This window comes from Marmota monax, unplaced genomic scaffold (assembly GCF_021218885.2).
Source record: "Marmota monax isolate L192 unplaced genomic scaffold, Marmota_monax_Labrador192_F-V1.1 WCK01_AAM20220418_F8-fsc00016, whole genome shotgun sequence".
NCBI classification, from domain to species: Eukaryota; Metazoa; Chordata; class Mammalia; order Rodentia; family Sciuridae; genus Marmota; species Marmota monax.
This window is the reverse complement of record NW_026695209.1, coordinates 16,158,710-16,184,714: the sequence shown is the minus strand read 5'-3', so window position 1 is coordinate 16,184,714 and position 26,005 is coordinate 16,158,710. Positions and strand designations below refer to the sequence as shown.

At 33.4% G+C, this 26,005-nt stretch overlaps 1 protein-coding gene across 6 annotated transcripts in view; it reads left to right on the top strand.

The window, feature by feature from the left end:
• Robo1 (roundabout guidance receptor 1) overlaps positions 1-26,005 on the top strand; it is a 1,045,885-nt gene that overhangs the window by 964,088 nt on the left and 55,792 nt on the right. For all 6 annotated transcript variants that reach the window (XM_058574582.1, XM_058574581.1, XM_058574578.1 and 3 more), the window contains 10 exons: positions 1,859-1,983; positions 4,406-4,577; positions 10,395-10,600; positions 12,138-12,219; positions 12,398-12,566; positions 12,659-12,825; positions 17,062-17,183; positions 17,883-18,114; positions 19,199-19,320; positions 22,468-22,639. In XM_058574582.1, the coding sequence (XP_058430565.1) occupies positions 1,859-1,983; positions 4,406-4,577; positions 10,395-10,600; positions 12,138-12,219; positions 12,398-12,566; positions 12,659-12,825; positions 17,062-17,183; positions 17,883-18,114; positions 19,199-19,320; positions 22,468-22,639 (1,569 nt within the window). The remainder of the gene's footprint in view (positions 1-1,858; positions 1,984-4,405; positions 4,578-10,394; positions 10,601-12,137; positions 12,220-12,397; positions 12,567-12,658; positions 12,826-17,061; positions 17,184-17,882; positions 18,115-19,198; positions 19,321-22,467; positions 22,640-26,005) is intronic.

The window sequence follows — 26,005 nt, the reverse complement described above, 5'->3', positions numbered from 1 at the left end:
CCTTAAGTAAGGAATAAAATGCTCCTGTATGGATTTGTACTGGAGGAAAATCCCGAAAGGATGATGTACATGCCTATTATTATACCTGGGTAATGATAGTGTTTGTTAAATTCATGAGTAAACCACTCAATTACAATCACAGTTTAAAAAAATTATAAGCTAGAACTTCACCATTACCAAACTGAACTTAAACTGTATCTTCTAACTTTGTATTTTCTTCCCTATAAGTTAGAGGACATTTGAAAGCATTTGACCTGATTTTTCAGGTCTCCTATAATTTTCTAGTCAAATGGTATAATTTCTACTAAACCTCAATTTTCTTTAAAAAAAAAAAAAGAAAGCATAGAAGAAAGCACACTAATCTAGAAGTTAGGAGATCTAATTACTTTCTTCAGTTTTGCCATAATACAATCTCAGAAAAGTCATTTTACATTTCATTTTTAAGGGATTTTATATTTTAAATACATTTATAAATAAGGTACCTATTAAATAGACTTTAGTGTTTTTTAATGACATATATTTAAGTACCCAGAGTAAAGGGCATGTCAACTATTTTTATAAATGCATAAGTTTATAAGTGTAATATAATACATACTATACATATATTATACATTTCTGCAGTTGACTAGAAAATATTCAACAAGAGAAAGAATCTTACTGAATACTGACTTTTAGTAACAAAGAAGTGAGCAGAATGGTGACATTTGCAGTCTAATCTGAATATAATTTTTGATTCATATTTACTTTGGGGAGTTACCTTAAGTGATGACTGACATAAGTAACTGAAAATACTTTTAAAGAAAATACTTTTAAAGAAAACTTTAGAAATAATGAAAAATCCTTAAAAAGTGTATTAGAATAATCCTGTCCTATATAAACTGCTAAATGTCTGGCTTGAAACATTTGTTCACTTGAATTTGAACTGAGACAAGAGAGAAGAATAATTAGGTGTTTCAGACAGCCAGCCGATAAGAATTGGATTAGGAAAGTGTAAACAATAGGTAAAAGAATCTAAATTCAGTACATATTTTTCCATCCTCAAAACTCAGCCCCAAAACAAGATTTTTTTTTGTTTTCTTTTTTTTGGGCCAGGATTGCTTGGTCAGCACACCTAATGTTTCCAACTGCCATTGCGCCCAATGTAATTGACACAATTTTCTGACACCCTACTTACCGCTGGATGAAGTGGCCATTTAAGTCTGTATAAATCAAACAGTTTGGACAAAGCTGGCAGTATTTATAATGTCAGGATGAGCAGATGTTTCAAATTTGCCCTCATTTCCATATATATTCTGTTTGAACATGCCCTTGCCTATGTAAATGAAGGAAGCATTTGACTGCACTATTGCTTTAAATTCATTTCTATTCAAGTAACTGGACTGAAGATTTGAAATGATTATAATTTGCGTGGTAGCATTTCAGGAGCTTTTGAGTTAAATTGAAGTAATTTCAGGACCTGCCTGCATCAGAAGGTCCTTGTGTATATGATTAAAGTTCATTCACCTTTAAGCACCTCTGAATGAGAAAAGATAATATTTATTCATACATATTTCAGGTACTCTTTGAATGTAAAGGGTCAAAATGTAGCTCAAGAATTATCTTACATTTAGAAGGTTAATCTTAGGAGGTCAAGTCATTAAAAAAAAAAACCCTTTTCATAATACAACTCTATTTCATTCTATAAATATGCACTTAACAGTTTAACTTAAAATTAAGGGTGAAAATTGGTCCATTATTAGTAGTGTACATAATGTGTTGTATAAAATAAAGGCAGCACTTGGGTTATCAGGAAGCTGCCTCAAAGTTGGGATCTTAACTGCATGCTTCTGAGTCAAAGTAATTTTTTCATCTCCTTTAGAACCTCCACATTTTGTTGTGAAACCTCGTGACCAGGTTGTTGCCTTAGGAAGAACTGTGACTTTTCAGTGTGAAGCAACAGGAAACCCTCAACCAGCTATTTTTTGGAGGAGAGAAGGGAGTCAGGTACAACCTTTTACTAGTTTTGTTTTTGTTTGTTTCGTTTGTTTGTTTGTTTGTTTTTAATCAGTAGAAATGGGGGCCTGTTCTATGAGAAGAAAAACCAATGTGTGATGTAGTTATCCAGCTGTTCCATTAAGAGAATCCAGAAACTGGTTCCTCTCAGAATGAGAGGAGGCAAGCTATTTTCCGTGCCTTAATTCTCAAAGCAGTGTTTTCCTGCTTCCATTTGGTACACAGGGTGGTATATAGAAGTCACCGTTGTATCATGTAAGTGTTATTTTTATTTCTACTTCAGAAATATTAAGAAAAACTACTCTTTTTCTACATAATTGAATTAGCATTTCTAGTATTCAAATATCTAGAATTAAAAAATTAAGTTCCAAATTTTCAATTCTATGAATATTTTAACAAAATTATCACAGGTGAAAATAAGTTAAAAATCATAATTGATAACTTTTGTATATTTCTATTAACTGATATTAATTGATATTATTAATCATATTATTTCCAATTATATGTTATGTAATTACATATTACATACCATATTCAAGTTTTTGTAGGTGTTCCACATCTGGGATGATGAATTAATATTGATGTCACCTAAATTATAAGTTCATTATATTCTTTTAAACTGTCAAATCTGATCATTATTTGCCATTAATCCTATTTTCTAAACATTTTATAATCCAGAATTTTCTATCCACACTAGAACATAGAGATCTACACTCTTTCACACTGACTCTTGGGCTTCTATCTAATTAGAAGAAATATTAAAGTAATTTAAATTATCTTTTTATTTCATTTCTTAATGACTTCCTCTCACAGGAAAACAAAACATTTCTCTGCACTTATTTTTGATGCTTGTAAAAAACTGATTCTTATTCATTTTTAATAATTATTCCTGACCATTTTTGGTTTTGCTTGAATCAATCTTAGGTGTTTTGTTTCATGGTCTTGCTTCTAATGTACTCTTACAAATAACAAACAGGTAGTTTACTGATGAAACTCAATAATCTTCTATAGACAGTACGTTCAAGTTCACTTCTGTTTTTACTTTGGTAGACAAATATTGATTTATGGTATGTAAACTATCATTTTTATACTACTATAATGCTGGATTCTAGGATACTCCATTTGGCCTCCCAGGATTAAATTTGCTGACAGCAAGTTAAAGACAAAATATTTTAATGCAGTAGGAAAAATTGGAAGTAGATTATAGAAGAAATTCTGGATAGTAAAAAGAGTGAACCCACTAGAAGTTTTTCTTAATAGTGTAATATATAGATGATTCACTTAAGTTATTTAAACTCCAGATTAAATTTCCAAAAAAGTTTGGTTTCATGTGGTTTGGTTTAATGATACAAGTCATTTTTTGTTAAAATTTTGTCTTTACATATGTATCTGTGGATCGCTAATTAATCCTTAATAAAAATGATGTATGCTAAAAAGCACCAAAACTCTTTAAAACAAGCAACTTTATTTGATTAGAAGAAAAGTTGATATTCTTTATTTTATGAACTTCAATTAGTATGGATCATTATTATGCATGAAATGTACACTTGAAAAATCATGATCTTTTGATTCAGAACAATATAGAAATTTCAAAGAAATCCACCCTAGAAAGTTTTACCTTTTTTTAAATTTATTTTTTTATTTTGTACCAGGTATTGAACCAGGAGCACTCAATCACTGAGCCTACTCCTCAGTTCCCAGGCTTTTTTTTTTTTTTTTTTTTATCAAGACAGGGTCTCACTAAGTTGCTCAGAACCTCAATAAATTGCTGAGCCTGTCTTTCAATTTGCAATCCTCCTGCCTCAGCCTCCCAAGCCACTGGGGTAACAGGTGTGCACCATTCCGCCTGACAAATTCTTACCTTTTAATATGAAAATATGGATAGCAACTGTTAAGGTTCCTGGACATTTATAATGGGCAGCTAATGAGATACTGGTCATGATGCCAAAATGGTATTATAATCCATTATAATTTATAAGAATGAATCAGAATTCTATTCTGCTTATGTGGTAAAGGTCTTAAGGTTTTTCTGGCAGCAAAATGTAAACCAAGGATTTTGTCATAGTGTGCTTACATATATAAAATTTTTTATACTAACAATACCTAATATCCTTATGTTGTTTCAAAACTGATAGTTATAAGACTCTATGTCAATATTGAGATTGATTTAAAATTTTATATGATGCTATTTAAGCCTGCATTGTTAAATCCATGTGTGTTTAATGATGTTTATACATGTACACATCTTTATATGTGGGTATATGATGAAAGAATATTGAGTTTATTTTTGCATATATGTGTGTGTATTTATACATATTCACATATATTTATAAATGTATATGTAGCTTTGCCAAAATATTGGAACCTAGCATTTAACCTATTTTTATTCTTTCCTCCCAAATTCTGGCTTTAGAATCTGCTTTTCTCATACCAGCCACCACAATCATCCAGCCGGTTTTCTGTCTCTCAGACTGGTGACCTCACTATTACTAATGTTCAGAGATCTGATGTTGGTTATTATATCTGCCAGACTTTGAATGTTGCTGGAAGTATCATCACGAAAGCATATTTGGAAGTTACTGATGGTAATGTCAAACATTTATTTCAGAACGTTCAATTTGTCCTAGGATCTAGAGAGAATGTCAATAGATGTATTTTTTTCCACTTTACATTTTTTTACAGATATTTTAATGTAAAACTTAAGAGTATATTTATACAATAATAAGTTCAAACTTTTACTTTAATATAAATGAACTAATGTCTAGTATCAAGTTAGATTCGTAAAAGCATAACAGTTATCCAAGGAGAAGTTTGTAGTTGTACACAGGAATATTTCATGTTTTGGAAATGAAAAGATTATTTTGCAATCTCTTATTGTAAATTATTGACTATTGTGTTTTCTCTAAATTAAGGTAACAAAATGAATTGGTCATAAATCTAAAGTCTAACAACTCACAATCAATGATAGTGAACAAGTTTTTTTTTTTAAATGGTCTGATGCTATTCTGCTTATCAACTTCTCTGAATGTGATAGATTAACACCAACTATAAAGATACGGTTAATAGAGAATAATCTCCAAATTATAAGAGAGTAGTGATAATTTGAAAAGAGAAAAAATACCTATAAGGGTATCGATGTATATATGTATACACATCTATTTCTATATAAGGAAGATACCTGTAAATACATTGGATAAACACAAGTGGTTCTGCAGAACCATTGGAAGCATAGATAGTACACACAATATATTTAGTCTATGTGTAATCAGGAAATATTTCCAAATTAAAAATAGAACTGAAAGCATAATACAGGTAAGAAGTTTGTTGCTTCTTAAACTAAATATATTAGAGCAATTGAAATGATTTTTTACCCTCAATTCTAAACAGTAGGTAAAGGAACATGTTAAAGACGAAACAGATGTCTTTTAAAGATGGTGATGGAACATGAGTAGGAGAAGAGAATCAGTAATAAAATATATTTGTTCTGTTCATTCAGTTTGCTTGTTTTTAAACTTCAGATAATGATTTAAATATCCTACACAGTAGCATTTCTTTAATTAGAAACTGTGGAGTCATCTTTGACACTCATCCTTCCTTATCACTGTATCCACTCAATAATCTTTCAAATCCATCTGGTTATCTTTATCACTGCTAAACTCCTAGTCCTAATCACCTGAAACTGCCATAACCTACTAGTTCCATCCTTTCTTGTTCACTGCACTCCCAAATTACATTTTCATATTGTTGCTAGAACATTTTTTTTTCTCTAGACCGCTCTTTTCTTCCCAATTATATAAATGGACATATAATATGCATACTGTAAAGTAAGTCAAGTAAGCAAATGCAGTATGATTAATTTATTCACTTAATGACCACTCAGATCAAGATATGGAGCATTTCCCGTACTGTAGAAGGCTTCCAATTATTAGTTAATAAGCCTCTCTCTGCAGAGATAATGACCTTTAACACTTTCATCACCATCGATCAGTTTTGCCTATTCCGGAAACTCAACTAAGTGAAATCACATAGTATCTAATCTCCTGTGTTACAGCATCTCTGGTTCAAAATAATGTCAGTGAAATTCATCCATGTGTATAACAGCAGTTCATTCACTTTTTAGTGCTGTGTAGTATTTCATAGCATAAATAGGCCATAATTTATTTCTGTGCTCTTTTACTGATAGATTGTTTTCAGTTTAAGGTTTTAATTAGTAAAGCTAAATATTCTTATACAGTCTATTGATGGGCACATGCACTTACTTATCTGGGTTTGCTTTTTGGTGGACATGTGTACTAATTTTTCTTCTTTTCATTTTATCATCTAGTTAAAATACATTTATTTCTCAAATGTATGCATTATAATTATTTCTTCCTATTCTCTCTCTTTTTTAAATAATTATAGTTGTAGATGGACAGCATGCCTTTATTTTATTTTATTTTTTTTAATGTGGTGCTGAGGATTGAATCCAGTGCCTCACACATGCTAGCCAAGTGCTCTGTCACTGAGCTACAAACCCAGTCCTCTTCCAATTCTCTTAATGGTTATTTTAATTATTAGGTAGTTAATTTTAATAACGATCAATGGACATTAATTATTTTTCTTTTATTATTAGCACTTTTAGTGTCCTGTTCTTTCCTCGGGCTACAAATATGTTCCTTCTTTTTCTAAGAACTTTATTATTTATTCCTTTGAGATTCAAGTTTTTGATCCATCCAAATTAATGGTGTGAATCAGGGATCAAAACTCTTTTTATTTTCCTCATAAGAAATCTAAATGTTTCTGTATCACTTATTGTCAAGACTATTCTTTCCCTAACTCTGGTGGTATTCTATCATGATTCAGATGAACATAAATTAGTGGTTGATTTGTAATATCTCTTTTCTGGTCCAGTGACTTATTTATGCCATTATATAGGTTCTTACTTATTGTAGCTTTATAGTAAGTCTTAAAGACTGGTAGTATTAGTCTCGAACTTTATTTTCATTGTTTTAGGCTTACTGTTGAAGATCCTCTTCATTCCTTATAAATTTTAAAATAAACTAATAAAAATTCTGTACATATGAGCCCTAAATAAACAATTTAGATTCAATTTTAGTACTGGATAATTTAGTGAGAATTAGCTTCTTAGCAACCTGAAGCTTTCAATTCAAAGAAATGGTATATATCCCACATATGCCTTTTAATTTGTTTATATTTTATAAAGTTTCTCTTAGTAATATTTTATAGTTTCCTGGATAGAGGCCATGAATATAATTTAGTAGTGTTATACTTAAGATATTTTATGTTTTTTGATGAGATTATATATGTATGTTTTAAGTTTCAACATTTTCTAAGTTTCATCATTGAATTGTTTAAGGAAATTTTCTAATTGTACAATTGCCTTTTGTATATTAACCTTATGTCCAGCAACTTTTCTAAATCCACATATTATTTCTGAAAATTTTTTACATAGGTTATTCTGAAATTTTCTTGTACAACATCTGTCAACTTTAGATAGACACTTTTACTTCTTTCTTAATGTGGTACTACTTATGACTTCTTTGTGTTGTCCTATATTGTTTATAAGCTCCAGTATACTGAGTAGAATTGGTGATGGTCAATGTAATCATCGTGATCTTAACTTCCAAGGGAAAGCATTTAATAATTCACAACCACACATAATGTTTACTAGAATTTTTGAAATTATTTCATATTTTAAAAAAATACGGAGGACATTTTTAGAACACAAATTTTCATTATTTGATTGACTAGTGCTCACAGAATAAAATTTATAGTCTTTAAATATGCCTATGTGCCAAGCACCATGATTCTATCACAAATGGTTTGTATTTTTGAGATTAGACATGCATAGAATATTTACTTAAAAAAAATTTGTTTGAATTTTTTAATATTTATTTTTTTAGTTTTTGGTGGACACAACATCTTTATTTTATTATTATGTGATGCTGAGGATTGAACCCAGTGCCGTATGCATGCCAGGCAAGCATGCTACCGCTTGAGCCATATCCCCAGCCCCCCCAAAAATTTTTAAAAAACCTAACTAACCCTGTGAATTAGGGATTTATTCCTAGTAGATTGTTCATTTCCAACACTAAATGGGGTATTCCACCTTACTGTTTTTGTTGCCTGATATTTCATTCTAATAATTACCATGAAAGATATTAAACCCTAATTTGAAATGTGTCTATTAAATTCTAGGTTTGATTTATAAATGTACTACATAGGTGTTAAAAGTTTAAATGTTTCATTGGTATTTTATTGAAATTTATGATTTTATTTTTTATACCTAAAGACATGGATTGCCTTAATGAACTATTAAATCTTTCAGCTCTGGTTTATATATTAGTTTTTGTTAAAAGGACAAGTAGTAATATGTATATAAATGTCTAGTCTTTTACAATTAGCTGAGCACTTTCATACTTCTTATTACATTTAAATCTCCATAGCAATCCCCTGAGCTATTAAGAACAGATATTATTATCCTCATTTTACATGTAGAAAAAAATCTGAGGCTTATAGAAGTTAAAGAACTTGTCCAAAGTCTCATGACAGATGATAGAGCTGATCCTTTTCTTGCTTTATTTTTCTTAACTACCCAGTGGAAATCTTGCAGAAATAGATGACAGAGAAACTGCACCAGTAAACTGGGTTGGAATGGAATAAGGAGGTATGCCTGATGCTAAATATGATGCAAATAACCAAGGACTGTAGACATAAAGAAAGTTGAGTAAATTCCAGGTGTCGGATTGCTTCTATATATTATGAGACTGCCAAACATAACCACACCTTTACTGGACTTAATTAAAATCAATTATAGAGAAGCACTCTGCTGTTAATTTAATTAATGTCTGAAACTACATGTTCATTCATTCCTATAATGGAAAAAATATAGGAGGTCTTAGAAAACCTCAATGCAGTCACATATTTTCATATTTTTATAATACATATCAAAAGGGGCTTCTAATTTGTTATTAGCAACCTCTACTGATAGTGTGGAAAAGATTAAAATTTCTAACCAGTGGAACTACTGGTTTACATTTTTCAACCATGTAGTATCTTAAACATTCCTGCCAAGTTTCAAAATTTATCCTTCTAATACACCTTGCGGTGTTAGCAAATTTCACACCAGTGATGGCATAGACATAATTTGAAGAGTAGAGTGGAAATGCACACTTGCTGATTTCATGCCATTGCTTTTCTTTAAAAAAAATTGAATGCAGAAAATTAGTAATTATTGCATGATAAATGAGGAACAAATTGAAGTGTGACTCTAGCTTGTGAAATCTTTGGTGCATACAACTTTGAACATGACATATCCAGGTTTGTAAATTTTTGCACCCCCAATTTAGTTATTCTGGCAACTGGCTTCCTTTAATCAGGCAATTTCTTAGAATTTTCTTTTGAATATTTGTGTATTTTTTTTACTCTAACTGGTATCCAGATTTTTAAAGCTTTATAGTTTTAATTTTTTCTGTAATTTTATTTTATTTGTTTTCATTCCCCAATACTTGTTTTAGATTTTCCCTAAAGTAATGACTTGATCTCAGCAAAGTTTTCAGGTTGTAGAATTTTTATATAATAAGAATAATTTTATCTACATATAATAAAAGTGCTTCTCGTTGTTACTTTTCATAGTGCATTAAATCTATTATGAAGTAACAGAATGGGTATAAGTGCTTTTGTCATTCCTGATAATTCTAATAGGGGAGTATGATATTTGCCAAGTTTGAACATCTTTATGAGCTGTCTTTGGATCAGGCTGCCAACAATGAATTTGGGCAATTTTTCAGTTTCTTTGAATTTGTTATACTTGGGTAATTTTCAACCCATATCTGTTTTAATAGAAAAAAATCCTAGATAAATAGATAAAGGGTGTTTGATCCTATTGATGTGTGAAAGTCCAAAGCACCTTTTTAAATCCAAAATCATATGCTGCCCTAGTACCATCATTTTGTTGTTGTTGAACACCAAACAGTTTTGAAATGTCACATCAGTTTTTGATCATTCATTAAAATTTGTCTCATGTGTTTCCTTGGGAAAAATGTTTTTATTTGGTTTTGTGTTCTGTTTTTTCATGATTACAGTATTCCATGTGCACCACTACTTATCTACTTCACCATCCACCATCCTCCTTGAGTTCTTGAACTCGTAAATAGGTTCCTTGACAATGCAGCAAGCTCAGTCAGTGGTTGGCCATTTGAAAGGAGGACATTGTATCTCTTCTTAATATTCTGAATCAGTGCATCATATAAATGCATTCTGAATAATGCATGTCTCCTACTTTAATTATTTGTTTAATTATCTTCAGTTTGTTTCAAAGCCTACAGCAACTGCTATTGCTTGGATGATTAGAAAATTGCTTCCAGTTGCAGAAATCTATTTCCTGTTGTTTCTTCTGGCAGTGATTGCAGACCGGCCTCCCCCAGTCATTCGACAAGGTCCTGTGAATCAGACCGTAGCTGTGGATGGTACTTTAGTCCTCAGCTGTGTGGCCACAGGCAGTCCAGTGCCCACAATTCTGTGGAGAAAGGATGGAATCCTTGTTTCAACCCAAGATTCCCGAATCAAACAGCTGGAGACAGGAGTGTTGCAGATCCGATATGCAAAGGTAACTTCCAATGACACACTGGACTTCCTGTTTTGTTCCACTTTGTTCTTGTCTCCAGAAACTTGTGTTGAGACCTCTTAGCATGATTGAAATATTAAGTGAAAGTATGAATATATTTTTTATTTGATGCTTTATTTTTTGCAGGCATTTTACTATATGCACTTGAGATGATTTGACTCATAATTTAGCCCATGGAAAGCAATTTTTTGTTTTATGGAGGAGGATAAAAAATAACTTAACCTGTTGAGGAAAGTAGATGGGAATTTGTGGGGAAAAAAATACCTTCTAAATAGTGGTATGATGCAGTCATTTCATAATGCATTTTCTAAGTTATACTCCAGTAACATTTTATGTGCAGTGTACTTAACAGTTCTTCTATTTTGAGTATTTGGTTCAAAATTTTGCAGTTCAAAAGCACTGTACATGCAAAGGAAGCTATAAAGCAATGCACACACTAAGCATTTCAAATCAGAATGTTAAATGATTGAAAGCCCACAGATTTGGGGGAACAATTTAGGAATTTACCTTCCTGGGTGTCACATCCCATACCTGATTTTTCAGGACTGTATTATTTGTTTTGATTTTCTTTTTCTTTTTTAGGTCAAGATCAGACAAGCTCCTTAAGTATATGATATATGAAAGAGTTAGTTTTGACAGCAGTAAACATAAATTTAAATAGCTTTATTACTTATTGTGGGTGGCTTCTTTGGAATTTTGAATTAGCATCACAGTTAATTTCTGAATGCCACAGAAGTTAATATGTTGTGCTTTTGTGTTACAACTGTTGTGACTTTGTTATTGCAATTGCCAGAGCAAGATGACAATGGTTTTGTTTTATCAAATGTTACTTGAAGATAGAATTATTAGAATAAGCAGAAGTACAGAGGTTTATTGGGCTGCTAATGATTTTAAAATTGAATGGGTGGTCTGTGTTTGTTTTTTGGCATTCCATCTTAAGAAGGGCGAGAGAGTGTTCATTCAGGCAGGAATTTGGCTTTATACTTCATAGACTGCCTTAAGTTTTCATTTAAAAAATTAGGGAAAATAAGAATGATTACTTTTTTAAAAATTATAAGAAAATATTTCATGCATATTCTTTTTCTGCAACATCTGTTTGTCTCAAATATCCATATAAGTGTTACAGTGATAAAATATGCAATAAGCCTTATTTTGTGACTTATTAATCATAGAGATATAATTTAACCATAAAGATTAGCCCTTTGATTTTGAAGAATTATATACCTTAGCAATTATTTATTGTCCCTGGTATTGATAGTAATGTCAATTATAAATTTTTAGTTAATGTAATTAATATTATATTCTATTATACAATGAGAATAATCATATAAATTTTTTTCCTGTCCTCGTGTAATGTTTTGGATTCAATAAAAATATGTTCGATTAAGGGAATGTTCCTACTTAGTGAATTTTAATGCAGTTATCCATATTCATGGACCATATACAAACCTGTAATTGCTTTTCCAGCCCAGTAAGCTCTTGATTGTTGCAAATATTTATCTTCTGTCTGCCTCTGCAGCTGGGTGACACTGGTCGGTACACCTGCATCGCATCGACCCCCAGTGGTGAGGCCACGTGGAGTGCTTACATTGAAGTCCAAGGTAAATTATTGTTTTTGCCTTAAAAAGAAGCTAAAAATGAAGTTAGTTGTTTACTTTATGGTAAATTGGTGAAGTAAACATCCTGTCCCTGAGTAGATGTGTGGATAAGTCATCTACATTTATATGCTTATCTGTACATGTATAAACAGCTTCCTTTTATCTCTTTCCCACTTGTTAGAATTTGGAGTTCCAGTTCAACCTCCGAGACCTACTGACCCAAATTTAATCCCTAGTGCCCCTTCAAAACCCGAAGTCACAGATGTCAGCAGAAACACAGTCACTTTATCATGGCAACCAAATTTGAATTCAGGAGCAACTCCAACATCTTATATTATAGAAGCCTTCAGGTAGAGTGAAAAGGACGTTTTTTTGGTTGTTCTTTTGTTTAAAAAAAATATGCATTTAATATGCATGTTCTAACTTCTGTATCTGTCCTTAGCCATGCATCTGGTAGCAGCTGGCAGACCGTAGCAGAGAATGTGAAAACAGAAACATTTGCCATTAAAGGACTCAAACCTAATGCAATTTACCTTTTCCTTGTGAGGGCAGCTAACGCTTATGGAATTAGTGATCCAAGCCAAATATCAGACCCGGTGAAAACACAAGGTAAATATTGATTTACTTAACTTGGTGACACCTACTTATCCTTAGAGTTATAATTGTACAGGCACATCATTTGTACCAGATGCTAGGATTGTACATTTACACTCTGTTCAAAATTGCTTAACTAATTTTTTAAATACACAGACACAGTGTCCACAACTTTATTATTTTCTGTTTTGGGAATAAGAAGGTAAGGTTGATAACAGAGAGAACTGTTTCTCATAAAAATACAAATCCTTAAGGCAAAAATATTACATGAATGTTTGTGTATTGTATTTAATTTGTTGATTTTTAAATATAGATATATGTGGATATAATATCTTAATCATAAGGTAATTGTATTTAACATTGAATATACTATTCATGTTTAAATTCAGTACTCATTACCTTCTGGGTAAATTTTCAGGATTTCTATCTTAATCAAGTCATACTTTTTCAAAATCACACAAATGTAGGAGATATTTGGGAACTTGTTCTTAATTCTTATGTCCAATCACCCTCCTACAGAGCATGGAAAAAAATTAGGTCATTATATTTGTTTGACTAGTCTTGCATTGTTGATTATGTCAGCCAAAATATTTGAGACTCTTCAGTGGAAAATACCTATAGATTGATCAAAGGTAGGTTGAAGAAATAGATAAAAAGAAAAAAAGGACATGTTTAAGGCTGTTTCTAAGCTATTTAAGACTCAAAATTTGGTTCACTTGGACTGTTTTGGATATGGCTTTTACATTCTCTGAAGAGAAATTATTTTATCTCTCAGTAGACAAATTATTATTACCTTTTACTCTCTTGCTCATTTTATTATTTTAGTGCTCTGATAGAGACTCTTATATTACATTGAAAAAAAGAATCATTTGAATTAACCTTTACCTTTCTTATAACCTAATGTCATTGCAATTAAATGTACTTGTTCTTATATTAACATGGAAAGATAATTCTTAGAAGTGATAATTAGAAATACAAAATTCTTTTTCCAACATAGAGGGGAATTGACATTTCTCTCATAAGTTAACATTTCCAAAGGAATAATCGCAAATTAGTTCTGATGAAAGAAACAAGTTATGTGCAAGGTGACTAAAAGACCAGAACAACTTTTCTCCTGGTTCAGAAGGGATCTGCACATTTTGTCTTTTCTAATGTGTGTATTAACAATCTTTATGGAAGGGATTCTGCCTCAGAATTCAAGAAAAAGCAAGCTGAGCTAAAGAACATGCCCACGTCTGTCTGTCTCTGGCTGTGTGAATTCAACACACCCAGATGCCTATATTTGCTGTTATGAGTCACCTCATCAGGAGCTTTAATACACTTGGAGCCCGCCCTGAGGCAGTTTGAGGTTTTCAATATTGGATACGCATTTGTAAAGAATGCAGAAACTATGACAGCTGTAAAATGAATTTAAACTTTTGTCCACAGTATAGGAGTCTCTATCCAGTGGACTCTAACCAAAAGTCATACTACTACTTCATCTGATTCTATCTTGCATTCATGTGAACGGTTTTATAATCTATACTGTCATTTGTAAGGGAGGAGGTAGTTAAAATTTTATCTGAATATTAATTTTTTTTAAAAAAAGAAAGTTTTAATCAACTTCCCTTTGTTTATGCATAGCTGGAGGAACAACCTAAGGGAAATGAATCTGTGTCAACCAGAAACTGATATATGGGGAAACAGGCACACATTTGGAAGTCAAAGACATTTTCATCTCAGCTCTTCAGTCTTGTAGCTCTGTGACATTGAGGCAGATAGGCAATCCTTCTGCATTTCAGTCTTTTTGCCTTTGGAATGGAACTAAATAAGTGCATTCTTCAGGACTGGACACAGACTGAATTAATCTCTATCAGAACAAATTAATCAACAAATAATCATGCAGGATAAATTAAATCAATATATGAGCATAGATTTAATTTTTTTAAAAAAATGCCATAATTACTTTTGTTTCTTTCAGTGTCCAGATTAAAAATAAAGTTCATAAAATTTGCAGCTATCATAAAACCAAGAAAGAGAGCTAGTCAGCCAAGTGAGAGAATCAGAATTAAATATATCTTGACAGACTGGAATGAAGAGCCAGCAATAACATGATTGAAATTAACAGAGCAAATTAAAGAGTCGGGTACTTGAACCTGAGGTTTAAAAAATTAGCTATAAAAGGATAGTCTGAGAACTCTAGGCTTACAGGAATAGAAGTGTGTGCTTGTTGGTGCTCTGGGAGGTGGGCAGACTTAGTGTTTAGAGTCAACTCAAACACCTATCTGCAACCCCTGAGTGATGTAGCTGCCAAAAGAGCCAATGTTGTCTTTGCTGTAATCGCAGAATTGTTTCTGGATCAAGGCGTCATCTCTTTCACTGCGAACTGGTCAAATCACAAATGTGTTTGCTGTGAGCACTGCATTTTTAGATGGACTTTTAAGAGAACACAGTGCAGGAGGCTGCATGGAAAGCCGAAGATCACTTCACAGAGGAAATGCAATGCTCTTGGCATGATTAGCCCCAAAACAAAGAAGTGTTAGAGGAAACATGACATCCTTTCCTTAATATTTTAGGAGACTGCCATGTGGTCAATAACATGCTTTTTTCTGACTCCAGGCCACAAGAAGGAACCAATGAGTGAAAATAATGGAGGCATGTTTTATTACTTAGTTCTTAGTCTGCTTTTGAGACACTATACAACCCAACTGAGGATCATGATCATAGTAGAAATCTTGGAAAGGACCTAAAAAAGAAAAAAAAAAAATTCCACCAGAGGTTACAGAATGCATAAGCTGTGAGGGAAAGGAAATCATGCAGAGAGTTCAGGGAAGATTTGTTGGCAATTGATTTCCAAGGGAACAGGCATAGTGTCTATAACCATTTGGGAAATATGGTTGCACAAGAGTCTTCCCCAAGTGGAGACACCAATGAATGAGCTGTAACCAAAAGTTAAATATGCATGGATACAGAGCACAGGTTTGTAGTATAGGAGTCAGGGAGATGGACCTGTGTCATATTGGAGTTAGCTCCTTTTCACCAAGGACAAGATTGGACTCTGCAAGGAGGAGGAGCTAAGAAACTGGCAGCCAGGGGTGGAATTGGGTGGATGGTGGTCATTGTTGGGATGGGGTGGCGGTCACCACTATTGCTATTATTCTACCTCCACATGTATAATCCTTGAAACATTCTTGAGCCCTATTATTTAAAGGAAATGTACACTTACCCAGAATGAAAGACAGTATATAGAGTATCCATAAGAAGATGACAGTTATTATAAATAGTGGGTGAATTCTGAACAATGCGTAGAGGGATTCCAGTACCTGTGAAGCTGTAGGGATAGAGCAATATTAAGGTTTCCTGCCAGTCCAATTTTGAGTGTGGGGGAAAAGCCTTTCTGAATTATAAAATGTTTCTTTCAGGAGGAGAAAAAGAAAAATAAAAGGATCAATTCATAAGCATTTCAAAATCACATTTTTAGGCATCACTTTCAATATTTCTTTCTAATATGAAATTTTCTAAAATAACATAAAAGACTGCCATTGCAAAAATGGCTAAATTTTGGGAATTTTTGAGATCGAGAACTCTTTATTAAGCATTCTTCACTGTGATACAATAACTAACCTAAATCATCATCAATTAAGATGATGTTAATAAGTGCTTTGCTCATGGATCTAATCAGATTTATTTTATTGGCCTTAGTAGTGCCTTCTGCATCCCATATTCCTGCCACTTCCTTATCCACCCTGCCTGCCTGGGAAGAGACCAGGGTTCTCTTATGAAATGTAGCTGCTGGGCTTCTTTCTGGGCTTGCTTCTGCTGCCCATGTTTCTCTGCTGTTCCTTGCCCAACTGTCTGCTAACAGGTCTGGTTGTTCTCCTCCTTGCTTAGTTGGGATCCTTCTGGAAGGTTATAACAGACTCGGAGAGGACTGCCTAGCCTCACTCTCAGCATGAACATGATCATGACATGGTGGGAGCAGCCCTTACACTTTACTCTTTGCCATTGTCTTTTTGTTTCTTGCCCTCGGGCTCTCTGCAGGCCCTCTACTTGTTCCCTTCCCCTCCTTTTTCTCTGTATGTCCCTAGTCTTCTGATCCTAATGAAAAGGTTAAGTTGTTCTTATTTTGTTCTGTAGCACAGGTTGGCTTCCTAGGCCCAGTGAGTCTTCTTTTCTAAGAGTGGCTGTGATTGAAAGGTCTGGTTCACGCTGCTTTGCTTCAGTTCAGTAGCATGGTGCGGGGCCTGACCGGGTCTTCTTGAATCCTTGCAGATGTTCCACCGACGAGTCAGGGGGTGGACCACAAGCAGGTCCAGAGAGAACTGGGAAACGTCGTCCTACACCTCCACAATCCCACCATCCTTTCTTCCTCATCAATTGAAGTGCACTGGACAGTGAGTTGTTCTTGTAATATTTGATCTCAGTCTTAATAAGCAAGTGGCTTGTCTGAGATCATTATATATGTGTATATACATATATATATATATATAAAATATATATATAAATATATATATATATATATATATATATATGATATAATTTAACTACCTGTTGATCACTTCTATGCCATGTCATGTAACACATGACTGTCATTTACTATGGTAGCCATGGATGGACTTTTATCAATAAAAGCTTCTTATCTGTGTATATTTCTTTTTGTTTATATAATGAAATAATGAACTCTACCCCTCTCAGGGGACAAAACTCCAAAATATTAACTGTGAATTTGCAACTTATGATAGGCCGATTATCAAAGGATTTTTTTTTAATCTTAGAAATATTTCCAAGTAGTATTAAGTAGGCTTTTAAGATCAGGAAGTAGTAAAACACATGCCCTTGACCTTCACGTGTCTCTAGCTGATATATCTCAGAACTGCTATGACACTTCATATTTATTCATAAGGCACAGAAATTAATATCATCCTACAAAAGATAAAAGATTTTTTAAGTATTAACTTAGGTGAACTAGAAATACTCAGGGTGAAACCTGATAGAAAAAAAAATGTGTTTTGTTGCACTTCATTTTTTATTATTTTGCAATAAGCAATAAAAAGCTATGAGTGATTGCATTTTTATTTTTGTCATTTTAATAGGTGGACCAACAGTCTCAGTATATTCAAGGATATAAAATTCTCTATCGACCATCTGGAGCCAACCATGGTGAATCGGAGTGGTTAGTTTTTGAAGTGAGAACTCCAACCAAAAATAGTGTGGTTATCCCTGATCTCAGAAAGGGAGTCAACTATGAAATTAAGGCTCGCCCTTTTTTTAATGAATTTCAAGGAGCAGATAGCGAAATCAAGTTTGCCAAAACCTTAGAAGAAGGCAAGTATATGGAGTGTGTGATATCTGTGCACTGCTACTGCACAGATATCACATTTGTTGGGCTTTTATTAACTTAGAGTTGTTAAAATGTTAAGAGTTCTTGAAGGTTTGACTGTCTTTTTTTTTAAATGGATTCTTTTTAGCTATACACGATAGTAGAATCCATTGTTTAACTGTCTTGATATTAAACATACTTTGTTAAGAAATTTTGTTTAAATAGAACAACTATTTTCTGTTAAACAGAAAAACCAAAATGCTGTAAGAGTTGACTTGCTTCGTTAGTGGCCTATACATAAAAAAAGTGCAAATGTGAACCTTGTGTTACTTAATGACATAGACAGGGTCTGTTGAATTACTCAGAACTCCAGTCCACATTCGAAGATGGACTCACTCTCAATTTGCTTGCCTTTCCACCACCCATTTATTGAATGTTACTTTGATTAATGATTTATAAAGAAGTTGAGTAACACCTGGGTTTTCCAGGACTTTCCAGAATGATCATTCTGTCCTTTTTCGTCCTCTATCTGGAAATCCCTCAGTTCTAGGCAAACCAGTATGACTGGTTACCATAAAACTAGAAATTAAAAAGTATTGTTTATGTAAATAGTTTTGTGTCACAACTACACTCCATAAAAACATTAATAATGTCTCCTAATATGTCCTTGCCACTTCTTGGATTAGTGATAGGTTGTGGTTAATATCCTGATAGCATTCATTTTTTTAAACTTTTCATGTTTTGGGGAAACAGGAAATAAGGGTTACAAAGCAGTACAAATAGAAGGCCTTTCATGTTTCATGGAGATAATCTATATAACTTTGATTATGGAAATTCACAATAACATCAGGTTGGTAAGGTTGAGGAAAAAAAGAAGTAATTTTGGACTATTAACATTTAAGTGGGTTACATCTTTGAATCATGCAGATATTGAATTTAAAATCCATATACTCCTTTTTAATTTTAAATATTAATTTTAATCAGTTCACTATTGATATTTACTTATATTAATTAATAAGTATTAATTATCTGCTTTTCAGTGTTCTGTAGCACACTTTAATATATCTGCTTTTTGAAACAATTTAATAGCACCAAGTGCCCCACCCCAAAGTGTAACTGTATCAAAGAATGATGGAAATGGAACAGCAATTCTTGTCAGCTGGCAGCCACCTCCAGAAGACACTCAAAATGGAATGGTTCAAGAATATAAGGTAATACACATATGCTAATTTACTGATGGACACCCTCTTCTACTCACAAGGCTAAATAAATTGTTTATAGATATTTGGCGCCATCTGCTGGTAAAACTACCAACATGTACAATTATTTATAGACCTGGTCTTGGATAGATTGTGGAATAACTTCTTTGCTAGAAAAGTTACTTAAAAAAAAAAAAAAAAAATTGCTAGAGAGAGTCCAAATGGTTACAAAACTTACACATCCATCTAATTCTACAAAATCAACAGATTTAAATGGTAATAACATTTTCCTCTCTGAAAAATGCTTTAACATATTTTTTCAGAATTGGATTGCACTATGGAATTGGCTATATAGAGAGTCACATTCTACCAGATTTTTTTCTTTTTAATTTAATTTAACTCTTTTACATCTTTGAAATTTTAGAAACTTTGAACAAAGTTGGAAAAATTATTTTGGTGTGTGTGGAAATCATATGTTTATATATCTCTTGTTTTTGTTTCAAAACAAAATATCATGTCTCAGGAAATAGTCCTCTATAAATTTCTGTATGTTTATATGAACTTTTAAAACATGTGTGTATTATCGGTTGATTTAATCCAGTGGTTCTGAATAATTATTTTTCCCTATGAAATAAAGCAGCTCTATTCAATAAATATGGACAATCTTAACATGGATTCATTTTAGGCAAATATTTTCAAGCATGCCAAGATGCATCAAAAACTGAGATGGAGACATGAGACTTAGCTGAAAGATTGTGTTTGAACTTATTAATAAATCTGTATTATAGGATGATCCTAATGTGCTGTCAAAATGGATAAATATAAATAGAAAATATATGTGTACATTTTTATGTGTACTTTTTCGAAAGTTACATAAACTTACTACATACTAGAAGAATTTTAACTATAAAAGATGTACTTCTCTGCCGAGTGATCTGTATTTCTCTGATGTCTGAGTCATTTTTTAGTTAACTAGCTAAATGATGATACTTAGAATATTAATTTCTATATGTAAATATTCCAGACCATTGTTTAGGATGTGAAACTGATTTTATGAAGGTGATATGAACTTATTGATTCATAACTGAGGTTAGAGTAGACACACCTTGATATGTGTCCATTGACAGGACATAGGACATATCTACCTTCACTAGTATAGGTCAGGGATTTTCAAGTATAGGCCAGTAGCAGAATCACTGGTAGAACCATTTTCCCAGTACAGGTGCCTTGCCACCACTCTCGGAGATTCCAATGCAGTTGATCTGACAGGTCCCTTACATGTGTATCCTGGTAAATCTCTCTAGGTAGTCTGATGTGCATCCTTAGTTAAGACCCAAATGACGTCCATACATTCTTTTGAGTGGCAAATTTATTTGTTTGATGACTAAAAAACAATCTAAGCTTAATTCGGGGTATGATATTTTATTTTAAAATTATTTTTAAATCAAATTGAAAAACTACATTTTGTGAAATTTAAGTATATCAATAGGGCTGCTTTAAAATATATTTAAAATATGACTACAAATGCACTGTGGATGTTTCGAGATATTTTAAATAAGGCTTTTTCTAGTGTAACTGAGTTATTAGAAGGTAAAAATATCCATACTTTTAAGTGCTTTCTCACAAGTTTCAAGGTTATTTCAATACTGGTGAGTGACAGGATGCTATGTTTCAGTCTGGAAAAATAGACTGTTACAGAGGATTTTTAAGGATTTAAAATGAGGTGATGTCTCAGCTCTCACGCAAAATTGTATAATGTAGGCATTTTCCCCTAAGAGTCAAAACTCATTTCTTTCCTCAAGAAATGTGAAAGGGTGGATTTCACTTAACTTCATGGTCAATTTAAAATAATAAAATGCCTTTCAGAACCTGATTGACTGGTACAAAATCAGTTTGTGGCTTCGGTTCAGCTGTGTAATGTAATTGGGGGGAAAAAGATTCACAAAGGAGTCTTTATTTCCAAATGGTCAGATCCTGATATAGTGTCTGACCATTCAGTGGCATTACACGTTGAAACTATATTAAAATAATATTAAATTTCAAAGAACAAAATTAAAGGTTATTGACCAAATAGTAGAGGATGCTTGTGTTTTTAGATTAATTTAAAATCCCATTTCCTATTCCAGTGTGGACAGTAGTCCACTTGAAGCTAATCCTACATTTAGCTCGAGGATATCATAAGGAATATAGAGTGTTCTTCACTCCTGCATGGATTATTCTCTTATGGAAACTGAATCCAAATACAATTTCCTATCACAAATATCACTATAAAAGTTAATGAGGCATACTATAACTTTCTCATTATAGACTGTCTTTCTTGCACTTCGAGTATGTACTCTTATTCTTTATGATCTTATGGATGTTGTGAAAGACTAGTTAATATTCTCTTTTAACTATAATACCAGATTGCTAATTTATCTCATTGATAATAGTTCAGCGTACCAAAAGCTGAATAAAAGCCTAGGATGGTTTTTTCCTCCTGGAATGCAGTTTTATTTTTAATAATCTTATTTATACATACTTCTTTGGATTATGCAGAAACTCACTCTCCTTTTAAATCAACCACTTTATGAGTTTGATATGAAATGTGATGTGACAGTGCCAGGTGATTCTATCCCAGGGAACTGTTGAAGTGTCAGACAGAGTTCCTTCCTCACCTTTGTCTCGTGAGGCCTGGTCATCAGGCACCACATCTATCACACAAGTGTTGAATAATTTTACGCACATTGTTATTCTTTACCTGGATATGTATAACTTTTTGCAGAGTCCTGTTTTTCCTGACAAATAACCTCATGCTATTAAAATTTTTTTAAATATAAAAAATAAAAACCTAATGATATGCGATATGATGTAGATTGAGAGGAATGATTATCTTTAAGCAAAAGTTTGCAGACTCACCTTATACAATCCTTTAAGATATTTGAGAAAGTGTAACTATTACAATTCTCCAATAGGGAGCTATTACCAATACTGGGCTTGACTGGAAGAGTCTTCTCAGAGCTCCATCTTGGAGAAGAATGACTTTTTTGAAACCTTGTGTTGGTGGTTCATGAGGCATCTCAACTCTGTCAAGGTCTAAAGTCCATCTTCAACCTATGTTGATCTTTGCATTATCTTGGAAATTTTACCAGCTTGATTTTCATTATGTACTTCTTCCAGGTTTGGTGTCTGGGCAATGAAACCCGATACCATATAAACAAGACAGTAGATGGTTCTACCTTTTCTGTGGTTATTCCCTCCCTGGTTCCCGGGATCCGATACAGTGTGGAAGTGGCAGCCAGCACTGGCGCTGGACCTGGGGTGAAAAGTGAGCCTCAATTCATCCAGTTAGGTGAGTGTCCGAGCAGTCCAGTTTCACAGTCTGTCACTGTACTACTTGTCCTGCTTTGCTGTTTTTACATATGTCTGAGCCACTGTTAGAAGTTAATAGAATACAGAAGTGAGGCTTATAACTACAGTGGTGTTAGCTTCACTTAAAATACACTCACTCGCACACAGTGTTATGCCTTGGTTACCAACAAGGCCACTTTCCAACAAAGACATTGTTAAGCAATTTTGTCCTTGTGTGAACATCATGGAGTGTAGTTACAAAACTAAGATACATGTGATGTCATTAGCCAGTATCATCGTATACAATAGTCAATAGAAATCATTCCTCGTTGATAGAAACGTTGTTATGTGAGGCATAACTGCAGGTATCTTATAACTAAACTAACCTTATCCAAATACACATTTTAGATGATAGTTCAAATAAAAGTTAGGTAATATTCAGTATCATCATAACTGTGTCCTGTGGAAATTTTTTCATTTATTTAAATAATTCTACTAATCAAGTCCAAGGACACTGCAGTGAATAGAGAAGTCATAGTGTGTTCTCATGAGACCCATAGTTACCTGGATTAAAAATCCAAAAATTCTTCCAGGCACAGCTTAAACCAGGTATTGGAAATGTATAGCAGTGTGCAATTTATATTTACATTTATTGTCTGTTTAAAGTTGTAATTGCTTTCTAGAAAAGAAGGAGATTCGTTGAGACGTCAGAGCACTGGAATGTTTCTATGCTAATTACTCAAATTTAAATACAATTTGTATTTCAAAAATTTTACATGAATTAAAAAAAACAGCAAACCTGACCTGGGTTTCATTACTAGAGATCACTATAGGCAAACTATTATGAACATACTATATGAATTAGTTAGTGATTGCTATTTACATGTAAACAAGCCACAACTGAAATGCCAATAAAACAATATTGCAACTAAGAAGTGGGGAGAAAAAGGTCAGATTTTCAGAGTTAATATTTAAATTAGGAAAGAGGCCAAGAAGTATACAGTCTGGTTTGTGTCTGTATATTGCAAATCAGAAGTTAAGCATCAGTAATATTTTATGTCAGATGCAAATTATGAAAAAGCATCATTTGTAGCAATCTTTATGCTTCACAAATGAGTACATACTATTTTGGCATATTAATAAGTATGAATGACATCCTGGAATTATTTCATAATAAAGTAAAAGAAATATTTGACTTTGATTAACTCTATTGCAATACCTAAAGAACTTCATATTTATTTTGAAAATGTTGTTAATGTTCCATTGTTAAGACAATGCCAGCTGCTATAATGCATAAACTTGCAAAGTTTATATGACATAACACAGTAAAGTCTACTACAATTCCAGTTGTCCAGTAGGTCTCTGTTTCACCTAGTGTTTGTGGGTTGTAAGCTGAAGAGCCCTAATTTCTTAATGTGGGCTTCCAAGGTTGTCCCTGCACCAACAGAATGCAAGAAAGGAAATATATATTCTATGGGAGGCTTGAAATGATGCAGGCTAGAAAGGTGCACATTACTCTTGCCTGATGTGATTATAAGAAGGTGAACGAGGACAGCACAAAATGAAAGCAGCGGCCAGGAGCTGCCTCCCAGCAGTCAATTATGAGAGGCCCATTCAAGCCTTCAGTGGGGCTTGCTGACTGTCAAAATCTGGGCCAGAATTTTATATTATTTTTTGGACTCTTTTTTTCCATGTTACACATTTTTAAATGATTATATAAAAACTTCTAAACAAAAATAGCTTCCTGATTTATTTCAAGCAATACAGGAAACTAGGAAAAATCATTTGATGCATCTGTTGCAATGTTATATAACATAGGGAAAAAAGTTCATATTGAAAAATTATAGCTGATATTCAAATATTTGTCCACTTTTTTCAAATGTCAGCATTAGGTTATTAAAACTGAAATTAAAAGGTATGTCTTGAATGACCCTAGCCATTGTGGATACTGTTTACCTGTTTTTAGAACATATGATGTTTAGTCCTAGTTTTTGGAAGATGAATTGGAAAAAGAACCATATGTAATTTTATTTATTTAAGATTTAAATCATGGGATTTAAGGGTCAAATTTATTTCCTTGAAATTATAAGTGGGTTCCAGTTTTCCAGATCTTAATATAGCCTCAGCTGCAGGGAGACAAAGCCTAAGGTAGAGAGGGGCTGCTTTAATTCATTAGTCACACTGCACTTTATTCTGTTAAGTCCATCTGGTTGCTCGCATGGAACCTCTCTGGGCTGTTTCCATAAAATCTGAAGCTACCCAACATAACCTTGCGCAAATAGGCATGAAGTCTATAAACCTAGCAGATACAAAGGATGTATTAGGAATAAAAAGAATAGGTCTGGTTGGTGAACTTTTAGAGGATGAAGTGCTTTTAGGATAACCAGAGATAAAAGGGTCTGGAACATGAAATAAAACTTTCAGTCAACAAACAGTTGAAGGCAGGTGACTGCTTGTGAAAATAAGGTTTTCAGCCTTGATCCTCCATAGTATGAAATCTGGAATCAAGAAAAAAAAAAGGAAATATCCTCCCCCTGCAACATATATACACACAACAGAAGGAATTCGGCATTTCACAGAGAAAGGCTGTTTCCACAGCTATTGAATGCTGCTGATTTTTTCTACCAATTATTGTATTAAGATGCAATATCATTTAATAAGAAAACCTGTAGGAGTTTTTTTTTTCCCCCAAGAACTGTTATCCCTATCGAATGAGTTATACTAATTATTTCTATGGAAAATATATTTTTAGATTGGAAAGAGTTCTATTTCAAAGCAGACTGTGTTATATTAGCAGATTGTATTTCTCTTGAATTTGGTCTGGAGATCTGTGAAGCAGCTATAAACCCACTTGACAGGGCTCCAAGGGATTTGGTTGTGGATGTTTACATGGAGCCCAAGGGAAACTCTTTTGTCCTGACGGAGAGCATAGTGCCTAAGTATCCAACCCTGTAACTGGACGTCCTTCTCACAGCAGACTGTTCAACCAGCAGATGCCCTTCTGGCTTTTTTGACCTGCCAAGATAGCTCCTCTCTGGGAGAGCCCCAGCTGGGAGGAGAGCTCCTGCCAGGTGTGTTAATCAGATTCAACTCAGAGAGGTGAAGCAACAGAACACATGAACTAGCAGGAGTGGGTTACTCACAGATCCACAAGAGCAGAGGTGCTGACAAGGGCCAGGCAGAAGGCCCAGGGGCCAGTGAGCAGGGCCTGCAGGTGGGGAGACAGAGAGAGAGGACCTGTGGGCTGAGGGTTTTATTGGTGCTCAGGGTGTTGTTTTAGGAGGTTTCCTGCAGGGAGTTCTAATTGTTCTTAGAGAAAACTGGAAGGATTCCACGGGGTCATACTGTGACTAAGAGTTGTCAATTC